Source organism: Haematobia irritans, chromosome 2 (genome assembly GCF_050003625.1).
Source record: "Haematobia irritans isolate KBUSLIRL chromosome 2, ASM5000362v1, whole genome shotgun sequence".
NCBI classification, from domain to species: Eukaryota; Metazoa; Arthropoda; class Insecta; order Diptera; family Muscidae; genus Haematobia; species Haematobia irritans.
The window spans coordinates 159,434,089-159,461,145 of record NC_134398.1 but is presented as its reverse complement, the minus strand read 5'-3'; the positions used below and the strand labels follow the sequence as shown (position 1 = coordinate 159,461,145).

General features: G+C 34.5%; 2 protein-coding genes across 2 annotated transcripts in view; one reads left to right on the top strand and one right to left on the bottom strand.

Annotated features, from left to right (window-relative positions):
• The window catches only part of LOC142226631 (uncharacterized), a 41,842-nt gene extending 29,447 nt beyond the window's left edge, over nucleotides 1-12,395 (bottom strand). Inside the window, exon 1 of the mRNA XM_075296733.1 lies at nucleotides 12,068-12,395. Coding sequence (XP_075152848.1) covers nucleotides 12,068-12,179 — 112 coding nt within the window. The 5' untranslated portion in view covers nucleotides 12,180-12,395. The remainder of the gene's footprint in view (nucleotides 1-12,067) is intronic.
• Nucleotides 7,347-8,576, top strand: Elba1 (Early boundary activity 1). Its single transcript, XM_075294048.1, has 2 exons — nucleotides 7,347-7,428; nucleotides 7,500-8,576. The coding sequence occupies exons 1-2, from the start codon at nucleotides 7,402-7,404 to the stop codon at nucleotides 8,469-8,471; spliced, it is 999 nt and encodes a 332-aa protein (XP_075150163.1). The 5' UTR covers nucleotides 7,347-7,401; the 3' UTR covers nucleotides 8,472-8,576.
• Nucleotides 12,396-27,057: the final 14,662 nt, after the last annotated feature.

The window sequence follows — 27,057 nt, the reverse complement described above, 5'->3', positions numbered from 1 at the left end:
TATACGAAATTGAAAGAAGATCGGTTGATAAATACGTCATTTATGACCAGATCGGTTATAAATATATATGACAGCTATATCTAAATTTGAACCGCTTTTTTCCAAAATCAATGGGGATCGTCTTTGAGCCGAAAAAAGACCCTGTGCCAAATTTGAGGACGATCGGACTTCAACTGCTAGCTGGACTTTGCACACAAAAATACATCAACTGACAGACGGACAGACAGACAGGCACACGGACATCGTTAAATCGATTCAGAGTTTAATTCTAAGCCGATCGGTATACTAGAAGATGGGTCTAAGACTATTCCTTCTCGGTGTTACATACAAATGCACAAACTTATTATACCCTGTACCACAGTAGTGGTGAAGGGTATAAACTAGAGGTGTGCACGTGAGTAATAGTTTACTCACGCTCACGCACACTCACGACTGAAAAATCATATTCACGCACACTCACGCACGATATTTTTTGGTAGGACTCACGCTCACGCACACTCACGAAAAGAACATTTGTACTCACGCACACTCACGCACGAAAACGTCGTGAATCACGAAAAATACCGTGACTCACGAAAAATATCGTGACTCACGAATAATTTTATGATTAATTTACCTTACCGAAGTGTCGGAAAACATGAGCATTATTAAAATTGAGAGTGTTATTAAACTCTTAACATCCCAGGTGTCACTAAAATTGTAAATGAATTTAACTCTTAAGGGTTTTATGTTGGTGAGCAGGAATATTTTCGTGAGTGTAATTCGTTACTCACGCACACTCACGAAGATATTATTTTCGTGACTCACGCTCACGCACGACATTTTGGTTTGTTAATCACGCTCACGCACACTCACGCTGTTTTCATGAGCGTGACTCACGACTCACGCACGAATCACGAAAATGTTCGTGAGTCACGATAATTTCGTGTCACGTGCACACCTCTAGTATAAACATCATTCCTGAAAGAATCCAAAATATTTAATAATAATAAAAACAAGTACATACGGCCGCAAGTTCGGCCAGGCCGAATCTTATGTACCCACCACCATGGATTGTGTAGAAACTTCTACGAAAGACTGTGATTTAGTCCATACATGGTATATATTAGACAATAAAGTTATGTATAGTTAAGTCTACAAATAATTACGAATCGATATGGACTTTTTGTACGTAGAGAGCAAGAATTGAAATATGGGGGTCGCTTATATGGGGTCATATATGGGTCGCTTATGATCTTGATATGCACCAATTTTTGTGTGATTGGGGATCGATTTATCTGAGGGCCATATATAACTATAGACCGATATGGACCTAGTTAGGCATGGTTGTTAACGACCATATACTAGCACAATGTACCACATTTCAACTCACTCGGATGAAATTTGGTCCTCCAAGAGGTTCCAAAACCAAATCTCGGGATCGGTTTATATGGGGCTATGTACGATTATGGACTGATATGGACCACTTTTGGCATGGTTGTTAAATATCATATACTACCACCACGTACCAAATTTCAAGCAGATCGGATGAATTTTGCTTCTCCAAAAGGCACCGGAGGTCAAATCTGGGGATCGGTTTATATGGGAGCTATATATAATTATGGACTGATAGGAACCAATTCCTGCATGGTTGTTGGATACCATATACTAACATCACGTACCAAATTTCAACCGAATGGCAAGAATTTTGCTCTTCCAAGGGGGTCTGGAGGTCAAATCTGGGGATCGGTTTATATGGGGCCTATATATAATTATGGACCGATATCGACCAATTTTTGCATGGGACTTTGAGGCCATATATTAACACCACGTACCAAATTTCAAGTGAATCAAATGAATTTTGGTCTTCCAAGAGGCTCCGAAGGTCAAATCTGGTGGTCGGTTTATATGGGGGCTATATATAATTATTGACTGATGGGGACCAATTTCTGCATGGTTGTTAGAGACCATATACTAACACCATGTACCAAATTTCAGCCGGATCGGATGAAATTTGCTTCTCTTAGGGGCCTCGCAAGCCAAATCGGGGGATCGGTTTATATGGGGGCTATATATAATTATGGACCGATGTGGACCAATTTTTGCATGGTTGTTAGAGACCATATACTAACACCATGTACCAAATTTCAGCTGGATCGGATGAAATTTGCTTCTCTTAGAGGCCTCGCAAGCCAAATCGGGGGATCGGTTTATATAGGGGCTATATATAATTATGGACCGATGTGGACCAATTTTTGCATGGTTGTTAGAGACTATACACTGACACAATGTACCAAATTTCAGCCGGATCGGATGAAATTTGCTTCTCTTAGGGGCCTCGCAAGCCAAATCGGGGGATCGGTTTATATGGGGGCTATATATAATTATGGACCGATGTGGACCAATTTTTGAATGGTTGTTAGAGACCATATACTAACACCATGTACCAAATTTCAGCTGGATCGGATGAAATTTGCTTCTCTTAGAGGCCTCGCAAGCCAAATTTTGGGGTCCGTTTATATGGGGGCTATACGTAAAAGTGGACCGATATGGCCCATTTGCAATACCATCCGACCTACATCAATAACAACTACTTGTGCCAAGTTTCAAGTCGATAGCTTGTTTCGTTCGGAAGTTAGCGTGATTTCAACAGACGGACGGACGGACGGACGGACATGCTCAGATCGACTCAGAATTTCACCACGACCCAGAATATATATACTTTATGGGGTCTTAGAGCAATATTTCGATGTGCTACAAACGGAATGACAAAGTTAATATGCCCCCCATCCTATGGTGGTGGGTATAAAAAGTAATTTTAAAAAGGTAGGGTCTCAGACCTCAAGATATGATTTTGATTACTGGTATTAATAAAACCAAAATCACTTTTGGTCTACACAGGTAAGTTATTATTTTTAAATCCCAGTAATACTGCTGATTACCGCTATTACTGGAAGAATCACTAGTGGTTACACAGTTTTTGCTGGGCTGTTTACATGTATCGATCAATAGTCCGAAAAAAGTTTTTTACGTGAGAGTGAGAATAACTAACTTTTTGAGAGATGGGAAGAAAGTGTGTTGTGGTACAGTGTGGTGAGACCCAGAACAGCATGAATATCATATAATTAAAAGATTGTACTATGCGTATACGCAAATATTTCAAAAATGAGCATACCAACAAAAAGGATGGTTAAAGAAACATGTTCCGCCTTCCGGTCATTTTAGGGAGTAAGCCAGGGTATAAATATTATACAAGTATGGATTATTTTGGATTATGACAATATTGGCTTTACGATCAAAAAATGGAGTACTTCCGTCCTATGACAAGCCCATGTAAAATTCATTGGGGATGATACATTACTTCCTGATCACAAGTTGGGGATCCTAACTACTTTTTTGGAAACCCTTCCAAATCGGTTCAGATTTTCCAAAATTTGTCCATAATAGCCTTATTTATTAACCGATCTTACTTGAATTTAGCACAAAGTAATTTTTATCAACCAAACATGCAAAATATCATCCAAATCGGTTAAGATTTAGATATAGCTCCCATATATATTGCGCAATGTTCAAACATTTCTCCCCTTAGTTTTGACCAAATTGCCCTCATGAATTGATCTTACTCAAATTTAGCACAAGGTAATCTTCTTCACTTGTTTTAAATATAAATTTGTGCATGCAAACATATATTAATTTAGAAATTGCCTATAGCCCCAATGTGTTTAGAAAGATGGCGAATGAGAGAGATAACGAAAGACATCAACAGAACACAGTGAGGCTAAAAGGAAGGAAGGAATATGTAAAACGTAAATGTTCGTGATTGCTTGTTTATAATTAAATATTTGGAGTATAACATTAAAATAATTTATAAACATATGTTTTTATTTGTACTCCAACACATGTATGTTTATGGCATTGCTGCAAGTAAAAATTGGAAGTAACTAAACGGAGCCTTAAAAATATATATGCCTAAGGTTAAACATAATATGTTATGTTTGAACAATATAAACAATATTTTGTTTGGACTGGAAATATATACGCTTGAAGCAGAATGTGTTTGGAAGTACATGTTACAGACATGGCTGTGGAGCCGGAGTCAGAGTCGTAAAAATTTTGCTCGACACCGACTCCGGCCAAATATAAATATTAAAAACACTTTATATTTTTGTAACTAAACATTTATTTACGAAAATTTTATTCCAATGAGTTCTTCAATCGATCAATGACTGTATAATGGGGTGCAACTTCCAATAATGGATATTATTCTTTGTTTTTTAGAAGTTTATCCACCACCGTTAAAATCTATTTGTAACATTTCTAAATATCGATCTCAATTCTTAATTGTTATTGACTTTATTTGTAGACTTCACGCCCATATAAAGCGATCTTCCGATTTGGTTTCTTGAGCATTCAGGTTAGGTTAGTTAGTACCACCACACTGAAAGAAGAGTTTTCTTTCCTAAGGAACGAAATTTTAGACAAACGAAATTTCCGTTTGACATAAAGTATTTTCATTGAAAGCAAATAAACCCGAATTCATGACAATGGTGAATTTTAATCGTGAGCATGATTTCGGAGAAATTTTACTCACGTAAATCATGAACACAATTTGATTTTTGCTCATGCCCAACACATTTTTGTTTAGTCCCGTTCACGCACATTCACGAGATTTAATTTAAATTTCATTCACGGGTTCGCGTGAATCATACGTGATTCACGAAAATGTTTTGCTTTCTTTTTGTTCTGAACCCATGCAAGTTTAACTGGCGGTCTAAATATTCATGCTAATCCACCAGTATGTTTCCAAGAAGGCTTCTTTGGCTTCTTCCCATTTTACGATTCCTTTCAAATTCCTCCTCAGCACTGCAGGTATGTCTTCCACATCATTGCCACATTCCTCGTCACTGGAACATCCCAATCGAAGTTCAAAATTTGTTTAATATCATTGTTTTTCAAACCTTTTTTCTCTACACGCAGAGAAGGAATATGATCACCTCAAACATGTTTCAAGAACAAAATGTTATTTTTGTATGGTAACCATGTAACATGTTTGTCACTAAAATGTTATTTTCTCGTCAAATATAACCTGCTTGCCGAAATCAGATACATGATATCCGAGAAAATAACATGGTTGCGAAAACCATGTTACATGGTCACCCCTCAAAAATAACATTTTGCTCTTAAAACATGTTTGAGGTGATCATATTCCTTCTCTGGGTGTAGGTCCCATGTCGAAAAAATATGTAATTTTACTACCACAATTGCCCAAAATTGCCTGTGGGCAACTTTTCAATTTTAAAAATTTCTCACTTGTATTTTTTTGCAATTCTAAGATATGACTTCCACAAATATTTTATTTGATATGTACTATAACTGATTTAATAAAAACTTTCAATACTTTTGTTGTAATTTTTGAAAAAATGTCATTTATAAAAACCGTTTTCCAAATTCGCAAATATTTTTTTCTTGAGGCACGTGCATAATAACAAATGAAAAAAAATTTGCTAATTGACAACCAAATTAACTGATTTTTCATTCAACTTGAAGAAAACACTTGTAGTTTTCGATACCGTTACAGTTTTATGAACAAAAACAAAAACAACGCTGACAGTGAGTCTCAAAACACAAAGAGTTGCCCACAGGCAACTTTAGGGCTGAAAGGGTTAATAAAATATTCAAAATATTAATTAATATTCAGATACCCTTACATACTCGTAGACCTCTTCTTGCACGTAAAGAAAACACGTTTTTCTTTTGTTAGAGTTTTTTAATATCCTAAAAATTTTAAACTTTTATCACCAAAAATATTCGTTTGTTACAAAATTTTTATTTTTTCAATAAAAAAATCATTTTTGTACCAAAAATACAGTCCTTATCGTTTATATCAAGCACTGTTCTTTTCTGATTTTAAGTCTTTAATAAGACACATTTTACAGTTTCATTAAAAATGTAATATAGTAGTATGTAATGTTGAACATCTTTTCGAAATCTTCAAAACATACCTGGAATATATAGATATAAAAAACTCTTTGGTGTTGGTCGAAGCAGGGATCGAACCCAGGAGCCTTGGTACGCAAGACAGGCGTACCAACCACTGCTTCACGGTGCCCAACTAAATTTATGTTTCTGTTAAATAAAATTTGTTTAATCGGCTCGTGGGCGCCACAAACTATGCTATATGGTTAGGTACCTAACCTAACCTAACCACTGCTTCACGGTGCCCAACTAAATTTATGTTTCTGTTAAATAAAATTTGTTTAATCGGCTCGTGGGCGCCACAAACTATGCTATATAAATATAACTTATAACGATAATTGTCTATTGATGACAATAACAGCTACGTAGCCCAGTGGATAGTGTGTTGGCTTACAAATCGCATGGTCCGCGGTTCGATTCTTCCTCCAGAGAAAAAAAAAGTTGAGTTAGTCTTTATGAAATTGTTTTTACATCCTGGAAAAGAATAAACGTTTATCACAAACTTTTCTTCAAAATAAACTTCCTTACAGCGAAAATCAAATGAGAAACGATCTTTGTTTGTCTAAAATTTCGTTTGGGAGGAAAGAATTATATTTTTTGCGTGTAAAAGGTTATTATAAGTTAGTACATATGTTTTCAACACCCAGAAGGAGACAAGATAGACTTGATCTAGCCATGTCCGTCTGTCTGTGAAAACATTTTGTGATCAATGTCTAGGTTGCAGTTTTATTTTAGTCCAATCGACTCCATATTTGCCACAATAATTTGTTCTTTCTTAAGAACCTTCCTTCCATACCAAAGAGGTCTTTTGTTAGATATGGAAGAAAATAAGGTTGTTTCAAGTGCGAAGCCCTATATACTATAAAATTGCTTGCTTTTTTAAGTGATAATGTAAGAAAATGAACTCTATACTCTGAAACATCATCATCATCTCTCATAATCTTTAATCCCAATTCCTTTCCACTTTGAATTCCCTCGCCTTTGTAATTTTCAAACATTTTGTTGCAATGAAGTAGTCTTACAATAGGCCAATCAATACAACAAACAAATCACTGACGCAGATTTAAAGCCGTGGACTACTTAAACACAATAATTAAAAGGATGTACTATGTTTGACAATCTAATCATGGGAATTTCCCAACATCAGTTTTACTGGAAGGCGCAACATGTATGAAAACCCACACCACACATGCACGCTCGTTGTGGGTGGATTAATGACAGGTAGGATATTAATCATGGGCAAAAATTGGAAAACGTACCTGATGCTTGGCCTCTTGTGGTTGTTTAACTAAATCTAGCACCTGCCCAACTAAATACAATGAAATACGCGTTTAGAATATATATTTGAGTTAGCACCCAAGATAAGAAGCACATTATAGCCTAGACTAGCACACAGTGAACATATCGAATAGAGAGGGAAAAGCTTCAAAAAATAAAGACTTCAATATGACCGAAATAATGCAACATCCTGTGGTAAGTTACGAGAGAAATTTTCGAATTTGGAATATATGAAATTAATGGATTTACCTTTACAATATTTTTAGAATATACGTAAAAGACGTATTTTGGAAGCTTACAAAGAACAAATCACACTCCAGGAGCCCAAAATAGAGGAGAGCAACGTTTTGGTAGGCTTGGATTTAACAACACCCCGTGGAGAATCTCCACCAAAGCCCACCACAACACCACAAGAGATACGCAAAAAATTAGTTTCCACCGATAAGGATGAAACGAAAATTATCGATATGAAATTAAAAGTCCTCGAAACATGGGAGCTTAGTAAACGACGTGGTATTGAGAAATTGGTAAAGGATGTCGAAGAGCTGCAAGAGTTGGAGGATAAGATTGAAAAGCTTGAAGAGTTATTGTTTGAGAAAAATATCGAAATTAATGAGGATGAATTTGAAGCATTCTACCAAAAGCAAATGGAAATTCAACCATCCATGGAACCTTTGGATTTGTTGTCGGGACTACAACCTCAAACACCTAAACGTGAGGAGCATCAAGCGAAAAGGGTTAAAATTTCTGCCACCTCAACACCGATTACTCGAAAACCTGAGAAATTGGATAAACATGATATTGGCGATAGATTTATAGCCAATGAGGATGGTATGGTGACCATTGGACCCAATGGTACCATGATCCCCAAAGCCTCATTAACTGCCATCAATTGGTCCCTTTCAGGGGCGGCATTAACGCGCAAAATTCTTATGGAAGTATTTGATCGTGAAACTTTGGCTTTCCACACGCTAACGGGTAAACCTTCACCTGCCTTTATGGATTGTGATAAACCCATGAAAAATCAATTGGATACCCTAAAAGTTGCCGATATTATACATTTGGTGACGCAACATACCAATCTAACACCCAAAGAGGTACGCAATGCCATAACCACGAAATGTGCTGATGAAAATAAAATGTATCGTCAGAGGGAAAAGAAACGATTGAATGCTGTTCTAAAACTTCAGCAACAACAACAGCAACACCAGCAAGTACCTCAAAATCAAGAAATGTGAATCGTGAACTATTCATAGTTCGCGATTATTTGTAAATATTATACTTTTAAAATAATTTGTTATTACAATAAGCTTTATTTCCCTTAGGAGAAAAATTGTAAATTATTTCTTTTTTCGTTTGTAAAATAATTTTGTAAATATTGTTCACTTTATTCGACTTGGTATTGCTAAGAGATAGTATTTTATGTGATTGGTGGTTTTGAATTAATTACAACTTATATATTTTCTATAAAAACCAAAACTACAGTAGGTATCTTAATTTCATTGTATAGTGAAATATAGGAGTTATAACTACTTATCTAAAAGAGGCAATGGAAAACGCTGTAACTGGGTAAACTATGCTGCAAGGATCTTTCTATAATAAAGTAAAAAAAAGTTCACTATCAACTAAATCTTTTAAAATATGAATATAAAAATCGGATATTTCAAATATTCTAGGAGTCGATACTTATGGGGATAACTAAATTAGTAAAAATAGTTGAAGTCCATCCACACTGAAATTTTTTTGAATCATTTTTTAAATGAATCAATTAAAAAATCAATTGAAATTCGCAAATGAAATCAATTAATTTTTTATTCAAATATTTTTTTAGTCCAATTAAAATTGTAATTGATATTATCATTTTCGTGATTGAAGACATTTCAACTAAAAAAATTAATTGGATTAATTAATTTCGTGATTGAGTCAGATTTTTTTGTGTGAAACGCAATTTACTCAATATTAAAAAGATTTTTTTTAATATAAATAAATTTTAATTAAAAAACAAGTATATACGGCCGTAAGTTCGGCCAGGCCGAAGCTTGTGTACCCTTCACCATGGATTGCGTAGAAACTTCCTCTAAACACTGCCACCCACAAACGAATTACTTAAGTTGCGGTAACGCTTGCCGATGGCAAGGTATCTTAAAACCTCCTAACACCGTCTTCTAAATTATATGTAAGTCCATACATGGTATATATTAAATCACAAAAGATCGATCAAATACGTATATAATTCAGTTTGACGACAAAATTTTCTATAGAATTAAAATTTTAGCAAAATTTTCTATAGAAATAAAATGTTCACAAAATTTTCTATAGAAATACAATTTTGACAAAATTTTCTATAGAAATAAAATTTTGACAAAATTTTCTAAAAAATAAAATTTTGACAAAATTTTCTATAGAAATAAAATTTTGACAAAATTTTCTATAGAAATAAAATTTTGACAAAATTTTCTATAGAAATAAAATTTTGACAAAATTTTCTATAGAAATAAAATTTTGGTAGATTATTTGTGGACCGAGTGGCAACCATGATTATGAACCGAATAAAATTTTAACAAAATTTTCTATAGAAATAAAATTTTGACAAAATTGTCTATAGAAATAAAATTTTGACAAAATTTTCTATGGAAATAAAAAGGTTAACAAAATTTTCTATAGAAATAAAATTTTGACAAAATTTTCTATAGAAATATAATTTTGACAAAATTTTCTATAGAAATAAAATTTTAACAAAACTTTCTATATCAAAAACAAAATTTTAACAATATTTTCTATAGAAATAAAATTTTGACAAAATTTTCTATTGAAATAAAATTTTGACAAAATTTTCTATTGAAATAAAATTTTGACAAAATTTTCTATTGAAATAAAATTTTGACAAAATTTTCTATAGACATAAAATTTTTATCAAATTTTCTAAAAAAATAAAATTTTGACAAAATTTTCTATAGAAATAAAATTTTGACAATGTTTTCTATACAAATAAAATTTTGGTAGATTATTTTTGGCTCGAGTGGCAACCATGATTATGAACCGATATGGACCAATTTTTGTGTGATTGGAGGTCGGCTATAAATAACTATAGACCGATATGGACCAGTTTTGGTATGATTGTTAGCGGTCATATACTAACACCACGTTCCAAATTTGAATCGGATCGGATGAATTTTGCTCCTCCAAGAGGCTTCGTCAAATCTGGAGAACGGTTTGTATGGGAGCTATATATAATTATGGACCGATATGGACCGATTCTGGCACGGTTGTTAAAGATCATATACTAACACCATGTTCCAAATTACAACCGGATCGGACGAAATTTGCTTCTCTTTGAGGCTCCGCAAGCCAAATCTGGGGATCGGTTTATATGGGGGCTATATATAACTATGGACCGATGTGGACCAATTTTTGCATTGTTGTTAGAGACCATATACCAACACCATGTACCAAATTTCAGCAAGATCGGATGAAATTTGCTACTTTTTGAGGCTCCGCAAGCCAAATCTGGGGATCGGTTTATATGGGGGCTATATATAATTATGAACCGATGTGGACCAATTTTTGCATGGTTGTTAGAGACCATATACCAACACCATGTACCAAATTTCAGTCGGATCGGATGAAATATGCTTCTGTTAGAGGCTCCGCAAGCCAAATCTGAGGGTCCCTTTATATGGGGGCTATCCGTAAAAGTGGACCGATATGGCCCATTTGCAATACCATCCGACCTACATCAATAACAACTACTTGTGCCAAGTTTCAAGTCAAGCTTGTTTCGTTCGGAAGTTAGCGTGATTTCAACAGACGGACGGACGGATCGACTCAGAATTTCACCACGACCCAGAATATATATATTTTATGGGGTCTTAGAGCAATATTTCGATGTGTTACAAACGGAATGACAAAGTTAATACCCCCATCCTATGGTGGAGGGTATAATAATTCGTAATCTTTTCTTCACAAATATTTTTCTTTAATTTTTATGGCACAAATCCAGATTTTTTAATTGAAACAAAAATTAATAGTATCAGTTAATTTTTTTTAATTGAATTACAATAAATTTTTAATTGATACTATAATTTCTGTGATTGAAGACGTTTCAATTAAAAATTAATTGGATCATGATTGATTTCTTTTTTTTTTTTGAGTGTACATGGAGGTGGGTCCTACTCTAGATTGTAACGGTAAGATTTTCAAATGAAATAGATGCTTGAATTTCCGCATAGCCCCTTAGAATATACTCCTTCGGCTATTTTTAAGTTTCAAACGTCTAAAACTAACGTCATATGAAAGTAACCTTTTTCTTTAAGCGGGATCCGGGGAAAATTAAAAAAAAAATCCCTCTTTCCCGTGAATGGAAAAAATCCGGGAAAAAGAAAACCCTACATGTAGACAATATAGGCATAAACACACATATATCGCACACAAGTAACGCATACAGCCAATCAGATCTATTTATAGACTATTTTGTAATGCACATACAGAGTGAATTTAAAGAAACTTCGTTGGAAGAAAACAAAAAAATTTTTGTTTGCACACTTCTGATGGTCCATTTTCAATGTATTCCAAAGTTTTTCTCGAGCCTCTTGATGACGAAGCTTGGTACTTGTAAATGGTAAATATTAATTCCATAATAACCATACAAATATTGCTCAGCCTTCAGAAGTTCACCTTCTGTATTATAGCAATGGATTTGTTAGTCTAAACTTTAGCAGAGGACTAGCTGAGTAACACACTTCTAAACAAAATTGGCCATATAAGGGGGATCGGATACATCCATTCCCACGAGAAAATTCTAAAAACTTACAATACTACAATTCTAAAAACTTACCAAATATTGCATTTCGAAATTTCCTTTGCGTAATATCTCCATTCTTCAAAACCACTGGTAATAATTTTACGCTTGACGAACGGGGTGACCATGGTTTGCAATAGGTACCCATTTGATTCGTATTTTGTGTATGTTCTTTAAATGGTCAAATACTCTTATTTGAGATGCATTCGATTAGCCAGAGGTTAAATCATAGAGTTACAATAACAACTACAAATTTTGTTTTTTTTTAACGGATATATGAATATTAATGGGTTTATATTTACATATACATATGTAAATATTTCTCTATAACGATTTAGTTATAATTTATAATATAAAATTGTCAAAAGACTAGATGACAACTAACCATGGTAAAATTACTTCAAAAGGTAAATATGTTTAATTAACTGATATTTCAAAATCCTATCGTAAACTCAAAGTGGAATTATTTATACGGCTTTCTTATTTTGAGGGTGATAGTACAATTTCAACGTGACAAAAATTATTTGATTTTTCGTAAAGAGTCAGTTCCAATCGTCAATTTTGCGGAATTTGCAAAACCACTCAAAATTGAATTCCGTACTGTCGTGATTTGAACCAATCTATATACTTTATTTAAACATCTTTGTTCTAAGATTCAATATATGAGTTCTCACTCGTGAGAATTCGGCAACACTTCAATTGAGCTCCGATTAAAAAGGAATTCGTGTGAACTTTCTTGAATGACTGAAAAATTGGGAAAAATATTCTCGAGAGCCATCTGTTGTATATATTCTGTATATGCTTTGGAAATTTTGTAGGTCATCTACATCTGGCATTCTACTAATTAACTGTTTAGCGAAGTCTCAAACCAAATTATTTTTAAGCCCATTTGAACCAATCTATATACTTTATTTAAACATCTTTGTTCTAAGATTCAATATATGAGTTCTCACTCGTGAGAATTCGGCAACACTTCAATTGAGCTCCGATTAAAGAGGAATTCGTGTGAACTTTCTTGAATGACTGAAAAATTGGGAAAAATATTCACGAGAGCCATCTGTTGTATATATTCTGCATATGCTTTGGAAATTTTGTAGGCCATCTACATCTGGCATTCTACTAATTAACTGTGTAGCGAAGTCTCAAACCAAATTATTTTTAAGACCGGTTACAAACCATGAACTCATAGTTCGTAGTTATGACGCTAGGATAAGATGTAAATTCCCTAAAGATGCCTCACTTCAGATTAGAGGTGTGCGCGTGAGTGAAATTTAACGCACACTCGCACATTCACGAAGTCAAATATTTATTCACGCACGCTCACGCACGATAAGTGTCGTAGCCACTCCCAGTCACGCACATTCACGAAATGAAAATCAGTAATCACGCACGCTCACGCACGAAGTACTTTTACAGACTCACGCTCACGCACGATTCACGACAATTCACGTGACTCACGACAAATTCACGAGACTCATGACATTTTCCCATCGGGAATGAGCAAGGGTAATAAAATTCATAAATAAAATATAGTTCGACAACTAAATTAATTTCAGTTAACATACGAGTAAGAATTAAATCTTGATTTTTTTTCGTGAGTGTGATTTTGCAGAAATTTTATTCACGCACATTCACGAACCGATTTTATTACTCACGCACACTCCCGCACGACATATTTGTTTTAGTCCCATTCACGCACATTCACGAGAGTTGCTTCAGATTTTATTCAAGACTCACGTCATTCAGGTCATGAATCACGCGTGTCACGATAATTTCGTGTTACGCGCACACCTCTACTTCAGATGTAAAATATGAACAGTGAATATGGTGAATATGGTTCCAATCTTTCACTCATTGGAAAAATTCATTTCTGAACTTGCACATAGACAAATTAGAAGAAGACGCAGTCTTGTCACAGCGAAACTGAAGCACCAGAGGACTCTGTCAACAAAATATAATGAAGTTTGCGTAAACGTGTCTCTCAAATGTACTGCCGTTTGCGTCGGAAAATATCGCAACATTTGTGTTATTCATAAATTTCTGAATTAAAAACCACAAAAGTAATAACAAAACGATTATAGAAAATTAAAATAAAACGTATGTGTATGTTAAAGCGAATATTTATTATGGTCTTATGTGAATATTGCTGTTTTAATTTATTCCTTGTGAGAGCTGCATTGGAAAAAATTGACAAATAAAACAATTCTTTTCTCATAGCCCTCTACACCTTGACATTTGTTTTCTCTTTATAAGAGCACAAGGCTTAATCTTGTTATTCTCAATCATAGACATTATAATACATAGATGATCCACTATTCTCTTTAAAAAATGTGTCAGTTCCAAAAATTAATTTTCTGACATTTCGTTTTGATTTTTTCGTAAAGAGTCAGTCCCAAACATAAATTTTCGCGCATTTGCTCTTGTGTTGTTCGTAAAGAGCGATGCTGCTCAAAATTAAATTTCGTATTTTCGCGGTTTTGGTCACAATTTGTTGGTCAAATATGAACTTTTAATATATCAATTTATTTATAAATCCTCTGGTGCATCATAAACTGTCTAATTTTATGTAAAATTGGTAAACTACAAAAAAGAAAACGAAAGAGATTGTAAGCGTGCTCATATTTTTCTCGTTTATTCTTAATCTTCGGAACTGTCAAACATAGTTTGACACCCGTGGCTCATCTATGTATTATAATGTCTATGGTTTATTCTTAATCTTCGGAACTGTCAAACATAGTTTGACACCCATGGCTCATCTATGTATTATAATGTCTATGTTCTCAATTATCTTTGCTTGCACTCATGACAGTGTTGCCGTAGTGATAATCCTCACTAAATAGCGCAGACATATGTTTAAAATACCTTTTGTGAGATTTTTATCTCACTTTTATTTTAACTCAAGTATTGATACATATGTCCGATTGTTACAAAGATAATAGAGCTAAATTTAAATATCACCAAAGCTTTGAGAGTACACGATGCTAACTTAAAGGACTATAGCTTCAATAATTTTGTATTGGCGTTTATCTATGGTTGATTTGGGTATTGTTATACAAGTACCATGTAGTTTTAAATATTTATCTTGAACCCCGTTAGGTTTACGAATGTGAGCAGAGCCTTAACAAATGATGTGTATCAAGCGTTTATGTTAAGTTAGGTATAGTGGCAGCCCTATATTTCAGGCACACTTAGACTATTCAGCCGAGTCCGAACGGCGTTTCACATTGCAGTGCAACCTCTTAGAGAAGCTTCAAAACGCTCAGAAATGTCACCAGAACTACAGAGACAGGATAATCCATAGCTGAAAAACTTTTTGAGGTTTGGTCGAAACTGGGTTTGAACCCACGACCCTGCACCCAGAGAAGGAATATGATCACCTCAAACATGTTTCAAAAGCACCATGTTACATTTTCACAGCGACCATGCAGCATTTTTGTCGCAAAAATATTCTTTTCTCGCCAAACATAACATGCTTTCCGAAATCAGATACATAATTTCCAAGAAAAGAACACGGTTTCGACAAACATGCTCAATGTTTTCCGTGCAAAAGTAACATTTTGCTCGTGCAACATGGTTGGGGTGATCATATCATGGTTGGGATGATCATATCAAGCGTTTGAGTCTGTGTTTTCATTCTATATATAGAAATTTAGAATATGGATTTCTTTTACACTCCATAGCCTCTCTATACAGACCCTTCCCCGAGTCTGTATTCAATGTGATTGAAAACAAGTATATACGGCCGTAAGTTCGGCCAGACCGAATCTTATATACCCTCCACCATGAATTGCGTAGAAACATCTACTATAGACTGTTATCCAGAATCGAATTATTTGGGTTGTGATAATTCTTGCCGATGGCAAGGTATCATAAAACTCCTTAATATCGTCTTCTAAATTGAAAGTTAGTCCATAGGGGGTATATAATAGGCAAAAGAGGTAGATTAAGATTACCGGCCAAGAACTAAATTATATAGGTTTAATTCAGTTCTTGGACGGTATGAATTTTTGAACGTTAAAATAGTGGCAGAAGTGAAATATGGGGGTAGGTTTATATGGGGGCTATATACAACTCTAAACCTATAGGGTCCAATTTTTTTGTGATTAGTACCAAATTTTAGCAAGATCAAATGAAATTTGATTATCCAGAAACCCTGCCAGCATTTCAATGTTCCATTTCATCCTCATCGCTACCACAGACTCGTAAGTGACACTGCAACAATCGCCAACTGTGATAGTATTTTGCCATCACTATTCGCATGAAAGTATTTTGCCATCACTATTGTTACAAGAGCCATTTTATATTTTGTGAAACACCAAGCGCAACTGGCTTATTATAATTTATTTCAATGAAAACGAAAATAAAGTGCTAAAAACATAGTTATTACGCTTAAAATTGTGAAAAGTAAATTGGTTAACAATTTTTGACTTTCCAAATGGAATAAAGTGATAGTTTTTCAAATATTTTTCCAGACACGCTGCCTCCATTGGGAATAAAAGTACTGGCTGATAGACGCTACAACATTTAACTTACAACTTGTAACTCAACATCAATCTCTTATTAATGCATAAAAATGTGTTAAATGTGATGTGATTGCCGTATAAATGTTATATTTATGAGAATTTATAAATGTTTCATAAAATTAATAAACATCTAAAAATCGTGTTTTACTTGGCCACAATGATTCTTTTACAACTATCTTAAAATTCACTTTGTCTGATTGTTTGAAGGGGCTCTTATTGGCGTCCTTCTAAATGTATCCAGAAGGGCTCCTAATAATTGCACTCATGCGATACTTTTTTATAGTAACTTGGCGTGGTACAACTTCTCAATAGTGACGGCGCTTTTCCGAGGAGTTTTGGATATCGTATACGACTGTTTTCGACGTAGTGGGGATTCTCTGAAGCGCCCCCAAATTCAAAAAATGTTGGCAGGGAAGAAGTATATTTTGGGGATCGGTTTATCTGGGGGCTATTTATAACTATGGGCCGTTATAGATTACTTTTGGAATGGTTGTTAGCGACCACATACTAACACCACCTACCAAATTTCAGCAGAATCGGATGAAGTTTGCGCCTCCAAGAAATTTTCTTTTCCAAGAGGCTCACGAGGTCAAATCTGGGGATCGGTTTATATGGGAGCTATATATAATTATGAACCGATATAGATAAATTTTGGCATGGTTGTTAGAGACCATATACTAATATAACGTACAAAATTTCTCGGATGAAATTTGCTCCTCCAAGAGGCTCCGGAGGTCAAATCTGGGGATCGGCTTATATGGCGGCTATATATAATTATGGACCGATATGGACCAATTCTGGCATGGTTGTTAGATACCATATACTAATATAACGTACAAAATTTCAACCGAATCGGGCGAAATTTGTTCCTCCAAGAGGCTCCGGAGGTCAAATCTGGGGATCGGTTTATATGGGGGCTATATATAATTATTTCAATAATAATTATATAATTATTTAAATAAACAATTTCAGCACGAATGTTGGAGATCATATACTTACACCACGTACCAAATTTCAACCGGATCGGATGAAATTTGCTCCTCCAAGAGGATCCGAAAGCAAAATCTGGGGATCGGTTTATATGGGGGCTTTATGTAATAATGGACCTATATAGACCAATTTTAGCGTGAATTTTAGAGACCATATATTAACACCACGTACCAAATTTCAACCGGATCGGATGAAATTTGCTTCTCTAAGGGGCTCCACAAACCAAATTTGGGGTCCGTTTATATGGGGGCTAAAAGTAAAAGTGGTCCGATATTGCCCATTTGCAATACCATCCGACCTACATCAATAACAACTACTTGTGCCAAGTTTCAAGTCGATAGCTTGTTTCGTTAGCGTGATGTCCACAGACGGACGGACAGACGGACGTACATAGCTAGATCGACTAGCTAGATTTTCACCACGATCCAGAATATATACACTTTATGGGGTCTTAGTCCAATAATTCGATGTGTTACAAACGGAATGACAAAGTTAATATACCCCCATCCTATGGTGGAGGGTATAATAAAATGTATGTTCTACACCCAGAAAAAAGGGGCTCTAATGCCAACTGAACTTTATTTTAGTTCATGAAGATTACTCGATTTTAGTTAAATTTAGCACAATACGAGTAAATGTTCCTTATTTGAATAATTTTTTGATAACTTTAATGACGTGAACTAAAAATAAGAAAAAAATAAAAAAATAGTGCACAATTTTACTAAAAAATAAAATAGTTCATATTTTCCTAAAATTGTAGAAGTTTGCTTAAATTGAGTTCATAAGTCTCTCAAATGAGTAAATTTTACTAAAATTGTACCTGTCTCGAACTTCGTACACTAAAGACATTTTAACAATTTTTAAATTCAATTTTTTCTTTCAAAATATGAAATTTTCTTAAACAACAGAAAAAAATTAATTATTTTTAAAAAATTTTCTTCAATTTGACAAAAAGTATTAACTTATTTGTAACATGTTGCAATTAGAAAACTATTTTAGTTAAAATTTTCTAAAATAAACCTACATTTTCTTCCACGGTGGGTTCACTTTTTTTTGGGTGTAGTAGAACAGTAGATTGCAATTTGAATATGGTATATGTATATCGTATCGTATTTTTATATATAATCATATTTCATCGATGTCTCTGATCATATCCGGTTCTCCCTCAAACAAGGACATCAAATATTTTAGCATTACACATCTATAAAGATGCAAAGATTCCCATTTTTATTTATGAAAATTTTACTTTAATATCTTAAGAATTGAAAATTTAAAGAACATAAAATTTATTTCAACGCCATTTCACTCCGGATCTAGAAAACGCTGGCGAATATGCCAACGTAAACAATTGTGATTGGTTTCGCCAGGGATATATCTACGGAAGTACTCCCATTCATTTTTATAATACTGATACAAAGCAACTGGATCGGAATTGGTAGGCTTACGTGTTCGACGACCTTGAGAAACAGAACGAGGTACTAGAATGTAGAGTAATTAAACAATTTAGAAGACTATTTAAATAATTCAGAACATGGATACTTACTTAAAACACTGGTACCCTTTGGAGCATGGGATCTGCTACTACTGCGGCCAGTTGACGATGCAGCCGGGCTTTGTGAACGTTTGGCTTTTGGACCAGAGGCCGAACGATGTTTGGATTCTACATTCGTTTCTTGCCATTCCGGTAAACTTGTTTTTGGTCTAGGCAAACGTTTAATTTCGCAATTTTCTTTATCACCTAGTTTTTCCCATTCAGGGGTACGACTACGTATCATAGTTGATCGTTGTTTATTCGACGAAGTAGGTTTGTCATCTTCTGCCAGTAATTCAGACAAAAGAGCTTCAGAATTAAGAGATTTATTTGTGTCATTTTTATCTTTTGAAATATTCAATTTTTGTGTTAATTCCTTGGCCAACGTGGTAGTCGTTAAGGTTTCCTTGAGTTTCGCATTGACAATTTCCTCTATGATGGATTGAAGTGGTCTCATGGCACCTTGGTCAGAACCGCCATAAAGTTTTTCTCTTAGAATTTTATTAACAAGATCTTGAACCACAGATCTCATAGTTGAATCATCCATAAATCCATTATCCTTCTTTGTAGTAGAGTGGCCTCGTTCGCCTGGAGAATTCTTAAATTTTTCTTGCAAAATTTGAGTCACAATATCTTCCACCATAGACCTAAGGGAATTCCTATCAACTCCATTGGCATTGTCATTCTGATTTTTTGTAGAGACATGACTCGAGGTGCCTCTATTGTATTTTGGTACTTCATCATGGCGTCGATTGGTTTCTTGTAAAACTCCTTGCCTCTCGTGGAATGTTTTTTGTTTACATTTAGCTGACAAATCATCTTGATTTGTTTCGGCTTTGCGGCCTGAATGTTTCGGTAGATTTTCCTTATCGTGTTTTGCTCTAAAGCTGGCTGTAGTTCTTCGAAAAAGACTCTCATAGTAATCATCTTGTTGAGTATTCACGCCCATATGTTCCTCATACTTGATAAGTTTTCGAAGATCTGTAAATATTATAAAAAAAAATTAAAACAATTTGTGTTAAAGAAATGTACTAAATGTATTCTAAATGTTGATATACGACAAATCTACTCCTACTCTAAGTTTCAAATAGGGATATCTTTTACTCGTGACAAATGATCCCTACGACGCATCTATTCGTAAATCATCTCCGTTCGCATGAGGAAGTACATACCTAGAGCTCATACTTCTCATTTTCTAATTTACACTCACGTCTTTTCATTATTTTTCTTTACATATGAAGGTATTTCAATTTCCTTCTTCCGTTCTTTACTTTGAAAACTACTGCTGCAAAGTACATTCTTTTACTGTAATGTTGTCATAGTTTGTTATGATTTTGTTATCAGATTGTATGCGTTGTTTCTATGGAAGTAGGACTTCAGACTTCAGTGTCCTTTCAATTATTATAAACCCAAAGAATTTTTTTAGTAGATACAGCAAAAAATCTGCTGAAAAGGGAAAACCAGTCACTGATATTTCAGCAAATAGAAAATGTTTGCTGAAATATCAAACATTGTCTTCTATTAAGCGATTATCGTTAAACATGATTTAGTTTAGCTGAAACAGGCAAACACGTTAACCTAGGGGCTATCGTAGCACAATAAAAACAATATACAATGAAACCTTTCAAACATGGACACACTGAAAACCGGACACCTCCAAAAAGTGGATAGTTGTCTGTGGACGTTTGCTATATTAACACATTAAAATTAGCCTCTCATAACTGGACATCTCTCAGACGTGTAGACAAAATTTACCATGAGTATCCTTTCGCATTTCAGAGTATAGTGAAAACTCTCAAAAGCGAACACTCACGGTCGCCTAAATGTCTCCGCTTTTGGGAGGTGTCCGCTTTAATAGTGTTCAAGTTTGAGAGGTTTCACGGTATTAAGTATATGTATCTTGTATTTGCTCAAAAATCCTTAAATTTCTCAAATTAAGGCATAACAAAAAAAAACAAAATGGCTGCCGATCACATTTAGAAGCTTTTAAGGATATTATTTATTCGGCGGGATTGGGCAACCCTAGCGTTGCAATCTTCCAACTGACAGCTCTATCAAAACGCTTGTCATGTGCGAAAGTACAACAAAAAAAGGAAACTGTTCTGCAAAAAGAATGAGCTAACACGTGCGAAAATTGAACTAAATTGTATTCCACATTTTGAGATTTCGACAAAGCGTTATTAAAACTAGGAAAATTTAACGCTGTTCACGAAATTACATCCTCTCATAGAAGAAAAAATTAACTAAAAGTAAAGAAGAAAATCATTGGCGCTAAGGATTTACCATTTTAACCACGCAGAAGTTCATTTATACTAATTTTGGGAAACGTACGAAAAATTTCTTTTGCGTTAGTTCATATTGAACTTATGTGTACGGTCATTGAACTTTATACCCATGTTTTGTTCATAAAATGTTTGAGACATACTTAACAAAAGGAAAATTTCATTAAGCTGTGGAAAATTTCGAAAAAATAATAAAATGTAACTACAAACAAATAATTTTTTTCACATAAAAATAAGTACAATTTACCATTCGTTTAACTACGGAACATTTTTTCTGTGTACTCCCACCCGTTTTTAAAATACTGGTACAAAGAACTGTATCGGAATAGGTTGGCTTACTTGGTTGTTTTGTGGTGTGGAGCGATATTTTTGGTGTTTACACCAACTTGAAAGATTCATCTCGGCCCAAAAAAATTGAATTAAATCGTGAACATTTTTGTGCGATTATTTTTGACAACGTCGATATGGATTGACTCAACAACAATATTTGGCTATGAATCTCTGTCAAGGATGGTATAGTCAATTTAACCGAAATCGTAGTTCACTCTAAGACGAATTTCGTGAAGGTCGTCCAAAATCGTTTGTTGCTGCGGAAACCATTGATGATATGCGCCAGCTGATATTGCAAGATCGTCTTGGAACCTATGGTGAGATTGAGACAATCTTATGTATTAGTAGAACCATCATACTTTCAATATTGTATGAAGATTTGACCGTCAAAACAATTTGTTTGCTTTAGATCCCACACAATTTGTCATTATTTCAAAAAAAAAAAGTACATACGGCCGTAAGTTCGGCCAGGCCGAACCTTATGTACCCTCCCCATGGATTGCGTAGAAACTTCTACGAAATACTGTCATCCACAATGTAATTACTTGGATTGTGGTAATACTTACCGATGGCAAGGTATCTTAAAACTTCTTAACATCGTTTTCTAAATTATGAGTTAGTCCATACGTGGTATATATTAGACAAAAAAGCTATATATAGGGAAGTCTACAAATAATTACAAATCGATATGAACTTTTGCACGGAGAGAGCCAGAATTGAAATATGGGGGTTGCTTATATGGGTCCTATATACAATTATGAACTTGATATGGACCAATGTACCAAATTTCAGCCGGATCGGATGAAATTTGCTTCTCTTAGAGGCTCCGCAAGCCAAATCCGGGGATCGGTTTATATGGGGGCTATATATAATTATGCACCGATGTGTACCAATTTTTGCATAGTTATTAGCGACCATATACTTACACCACATACCAAATTTCAGCCGGATCGGATGAAATTTGCTTCTCTTAGAGGCTGCGCAAGCCGATGTGGGCAAATTTTTGCATAGTTATTAGATACCATTTACTAACACCATGTACCAAATTTCAGCCGGATCGGATGATATTTGCTTCTCTTAGAGGATGCTCAAGCCAAAACTGGGAATCGGTTTATATGGCTATTCGTAAAAGTGGACCGATATGGCCCAGTTGCAATACCATCCGACCTACATCAATAACAACTACTTGTGCCAAGTTTCAAGCCGATAGCTTGTTTCTTTCAGAAGTTAGCGTGATTTCAACAGACGGACGGACGGACATGCTTAGATCGACTCAGAATTTCACCACGACCCAGAATATATATACATTATGGGGTATTAGAGCAATATTTCGATGTATTACAAACGGAATGACAAAATTAATATACCCCCCATCCTATGGTGGAGGGTATAAAATCTAATAAATGTTATTGAAAATACTTTGATAACATTTTAGAATCTTATATCTTTATGAATTGTTGTCAACTAGACCACAAAGTACAAAACTATAACAGCAAACCCCAATGGTTTTACTTATAGGATTTCGGTCGTATTAACCGATTTAGATGAAATTTGGCACACAGTGTGTTTGTTTTTTCCACAATGGCGAACGCTATTAAATTTGGGAAAAAATTGGATCAAATTTAGATAAAGCTCCCATAAATGTATCGCCTATATGTATCGCACGATTTTCCAAAATTTGGATATAATAGTCCTATTTATTAGCCAATCTTACATAAATTTTGCACAAAGTAACCTTCTGTGATATCAATCAAACCTGCCAAATATCTAAATCGGTTGTGATTTTGATATAGTTTTCATAAATCGATCTTACTCAAACTTGGCACAGTGTAATATTCCGTAGTATAAACTAAGGCTGCCAAAAATAATAGAAGTTGGTTCAGATTGAGCTATAGCTCCCATATATATGTATCGCCGGATTTTCCCAATTTTGGCCATAAAACCCTTACTTTTTTACCGATTTTACTCAAATTTTGCAAATTCTAACTATACCTGCAAAGAATCATCGAAATCGGTTTCGATTTAGATATAGCTCCCATATATATGCATCTTCCAAATTTCCAAAATTTTACCATAATACACTTACTTAAAACCCATTGTTGCTACTTATAAATCGACATTGCTCAAAGCTGGCTCAACTTAATCTTCGATTCAGATATGACTCCCATGTATATATACCCCTTAATTTTCTTAAATAAGGAAATATGGGTTATTTCCCAAACCTGTTTCAGCGATACCCAGCAAATGCTTATGTTTACTCATTCGGTTGAGCGGGTTTGGGGGATGATATAGTCGGCCCTCCCGACTTTACATTACTCACTTCTTATTTTGTTTGTTTGTATGTTCCGGGTAAGCTCGGAAACGACTGAACCAATTCACCTGAAATTTGCAGAGAACGTAACAGCCCATACACATTTGACTCAAAATCTTCTAAAAATACACTGAAAAAAATATTTACGTGATATTAAAGATAACGCAATCTCAATTTTAGGATGCACAATTTACACACTATTAAGGACAAATTTCTTTAAAATAATGAAATTTTAATTAAAAGAAAGTTCATAATCTTTGCTTCAAAATTGTTTTCATTAAATTTAGGACACAATTCTTGTAAATTTGCGTCCCTCTGTTAAAGTCGCATGTCTTTGAAGTAAGGCTAATTTTCCTTAAAGTAAAGAAACACATTTTTGAAGATTTTTAAAGAAATCGTTCTTAAATTAACTGAAATATTGAACCTTTAGATTTAAGATAAAAACTCTTCAAATATAGGCTAAGACTTATTTTGAGGATTTAATATCTTTGGTTTAAAGTTTTTTTTTTCGAATTAAGAAAATATTTTTTACTTCGAAGTATCCGTCATAAATTAGATTTTTAAACTGGCATTTGTTTGTAGGTGAATGGCTTTATTAATATACCGGAAAAATATAATGAAAATTCGATAAATGCGATCTGTATCCTAATTTTAATTTTATAGATCCTAGATTTAAAGCCAGATAGGTCGCAAAAAAATTTCCTTATGTTAAAGAACCCGCATCTTTGGCTCGGAATCAATACCAAAATCCTTAAAGGAAAGTCAAGATCTTTGGATGCAAGTAAACTTTTTTTGAGTGTATATTGGAAATCCTTTTTTTTTATAAGGCACCTGACAATTTCAAATAGGTAAGGTGGATTTTGGAAATATAATGTGAATGAGGTATAACGGCGATCATTTGGTAAAAATAGGGTACCCCATTTTTTGATATTTGAACGGGGATGGGGACCTCCCTCTTGCAAGTTCACCAAAATTCTCTGAAAATTTCAGATATGATCCAAGTCAAACATCCGCTACTTTATTTTCCGGTATTTGGTCATTTTGAAACTTAAAGAAAAGTTCCCCGATGTTCTTGAAATTTCATGGAAAAAAAAACAATTTTTTCCTATATTTGATCGGAAGCAGAATCTAAATTGATTTGTACTTTATTCATAGTTAGTAGTCCGTTGTAATTTATATAAATTGGCCGCTAAGTGGCTTCAAATTACATGATGAAAAAATAAAATAAATAAATAAAATAAATAAACTTATCCGATTTACTTGACATTTATAGGAAATGTGGGAGGTGTGTAAATGAATATAGGGTACGTGATTTTTAAATTTTTGGTCGATGAGTTACACCTCCTCCTTGCCCGATTTTTTGAAAGTTTTCTCATATTCCGAAGAGCTACACCTCCACCTTGACCGATTTTGTGAAATTTTAAAGTTTTCAGATTTTCTCAACTCCTTCGGTCCGATTTTGTTTTGAAATTTGAAAGTTTTCCAATTGTCTTGAAATGTTCAGGGAACTAAGTACATACAATGACTCACAAAAGTATTCGTTTTGTTTTGTTTTTTTTTTTTTTGATTTCTTGAAATCAAATGCATTTATTTGTAAACCGTTTAACATTTTTATTAACCCTCTAATGCACAATCCCGCCTTTAGGCGGGCTTCATTTAATAAGGAAGCTTTTAGTACAACACGCCTTAAGACAACAAAAATGGGTAAGATAAAAAGTTTAAACAAAACAAAAAATTATGAAATTAATTTCATTGTATTAATTTTAATCATTAAATAAAAAAACTACAACAAGTATATACGGCCGTAAGTTCGGCCAGGCCGAATCTTATGTACCCTCCACCATGGATTGCGTAGAAACTTCTACGAAAGACTGTCATCCACAATACGAAAGACTGTCATCCACAAGTGAGTTAGCCCATACAAGGTAGAGAGCCAGAATTGAAATATGGGGGTCGCTTATATGGTGCTATATACAATTATGAACTTGATATGGACCAATTTTTGTGTGATTGGGGATCGATTTATGTGAGGGCTATATATAACTATAGACCGATATGGATATAGTTAGACATGGTTGTTAACGGCCATATACTAGCACAATGTACCAAATTTCAACAGACTCGGATGAAATTTGCTTCTCCAAGAGGCCCCTAAACCAAATCTCGGGATCGGTTTATATGGGGGCTATATATGATTATGGACTGATATGGAACACTTTTGGTATGGTTGTTAAATATCATATACTACCATAACGTACCAAATTTCAACCAAATCAGATGAATTTTGCTTCTCCAAAAGGCACCGGAGGTCAAATCTGGGGATCGGTTTATATGGGGGCTATATATAATTATGGACTGATATGAACCAATTCCTGCATGGTTGTTGAATACCATATACTAACATCGCGTACCAAATTTCAACCGAATCGGATGAATTTTGCTCTTCCAAGGAGCTCCGGAGGTCACATCTGGGGATCGGTTTATATGGGGGCTATATATAATTATGGATCGATTTCGACCAATTTTTTTCATGGGTGTTTGAGTCCATATATTAACACCATGTACCAAATATGAACTGAATCAGATGAATTTTCGTCTTCCAAGAGGCTCCGGAGGTCAAATCTGGTGATCAAATCTGGTGGTTTATATGGGGGCTATATATAATTATGCACCGATGTGGACCAATTGCATAGTTATTAGACACCATATACTAACACCATGTACCAAATTTCAGCCTAATCGGATGAAATTTTCTTCTCTTAGAGGCTCCACAAGCCAAATCTGGGGATCGGTTTATATGGGGGCTATATATAATTATGGACCGATGTGGATCAATTTTTGCATGGTTATTAGAGACCATATACTAACACCATGTACCAAATTTCAGCCGGATCGGATGAAATTTTCTTCTCTTAGAGGTTCCGCAAGCCAAATCGGGGGATCGGTTTATATGGATGGATGGTTGTTAAGGATAATATACTAATACCATGTACCAAATTTCAGACGGATCGGATGAAATTTGCTTCTCTTAGAGCGTCTGCAAGCCAAATTTGGGGGTC

Excerpts from the sequence above, each read along its gene's own strand:
- Elba1 (XM_075294048.1), top strand. The coding sequence starts at position 7,402 with ATGACCGAAATAATGCAACATCCTGTG. Across the intron at positions 7,429-7,499 it reads AAATAATGCAACATCCTGTG|AATATACGTAAAAGACGTAT; the intron begins GTAAGTTACGAG and ends CAATATTTTTAG.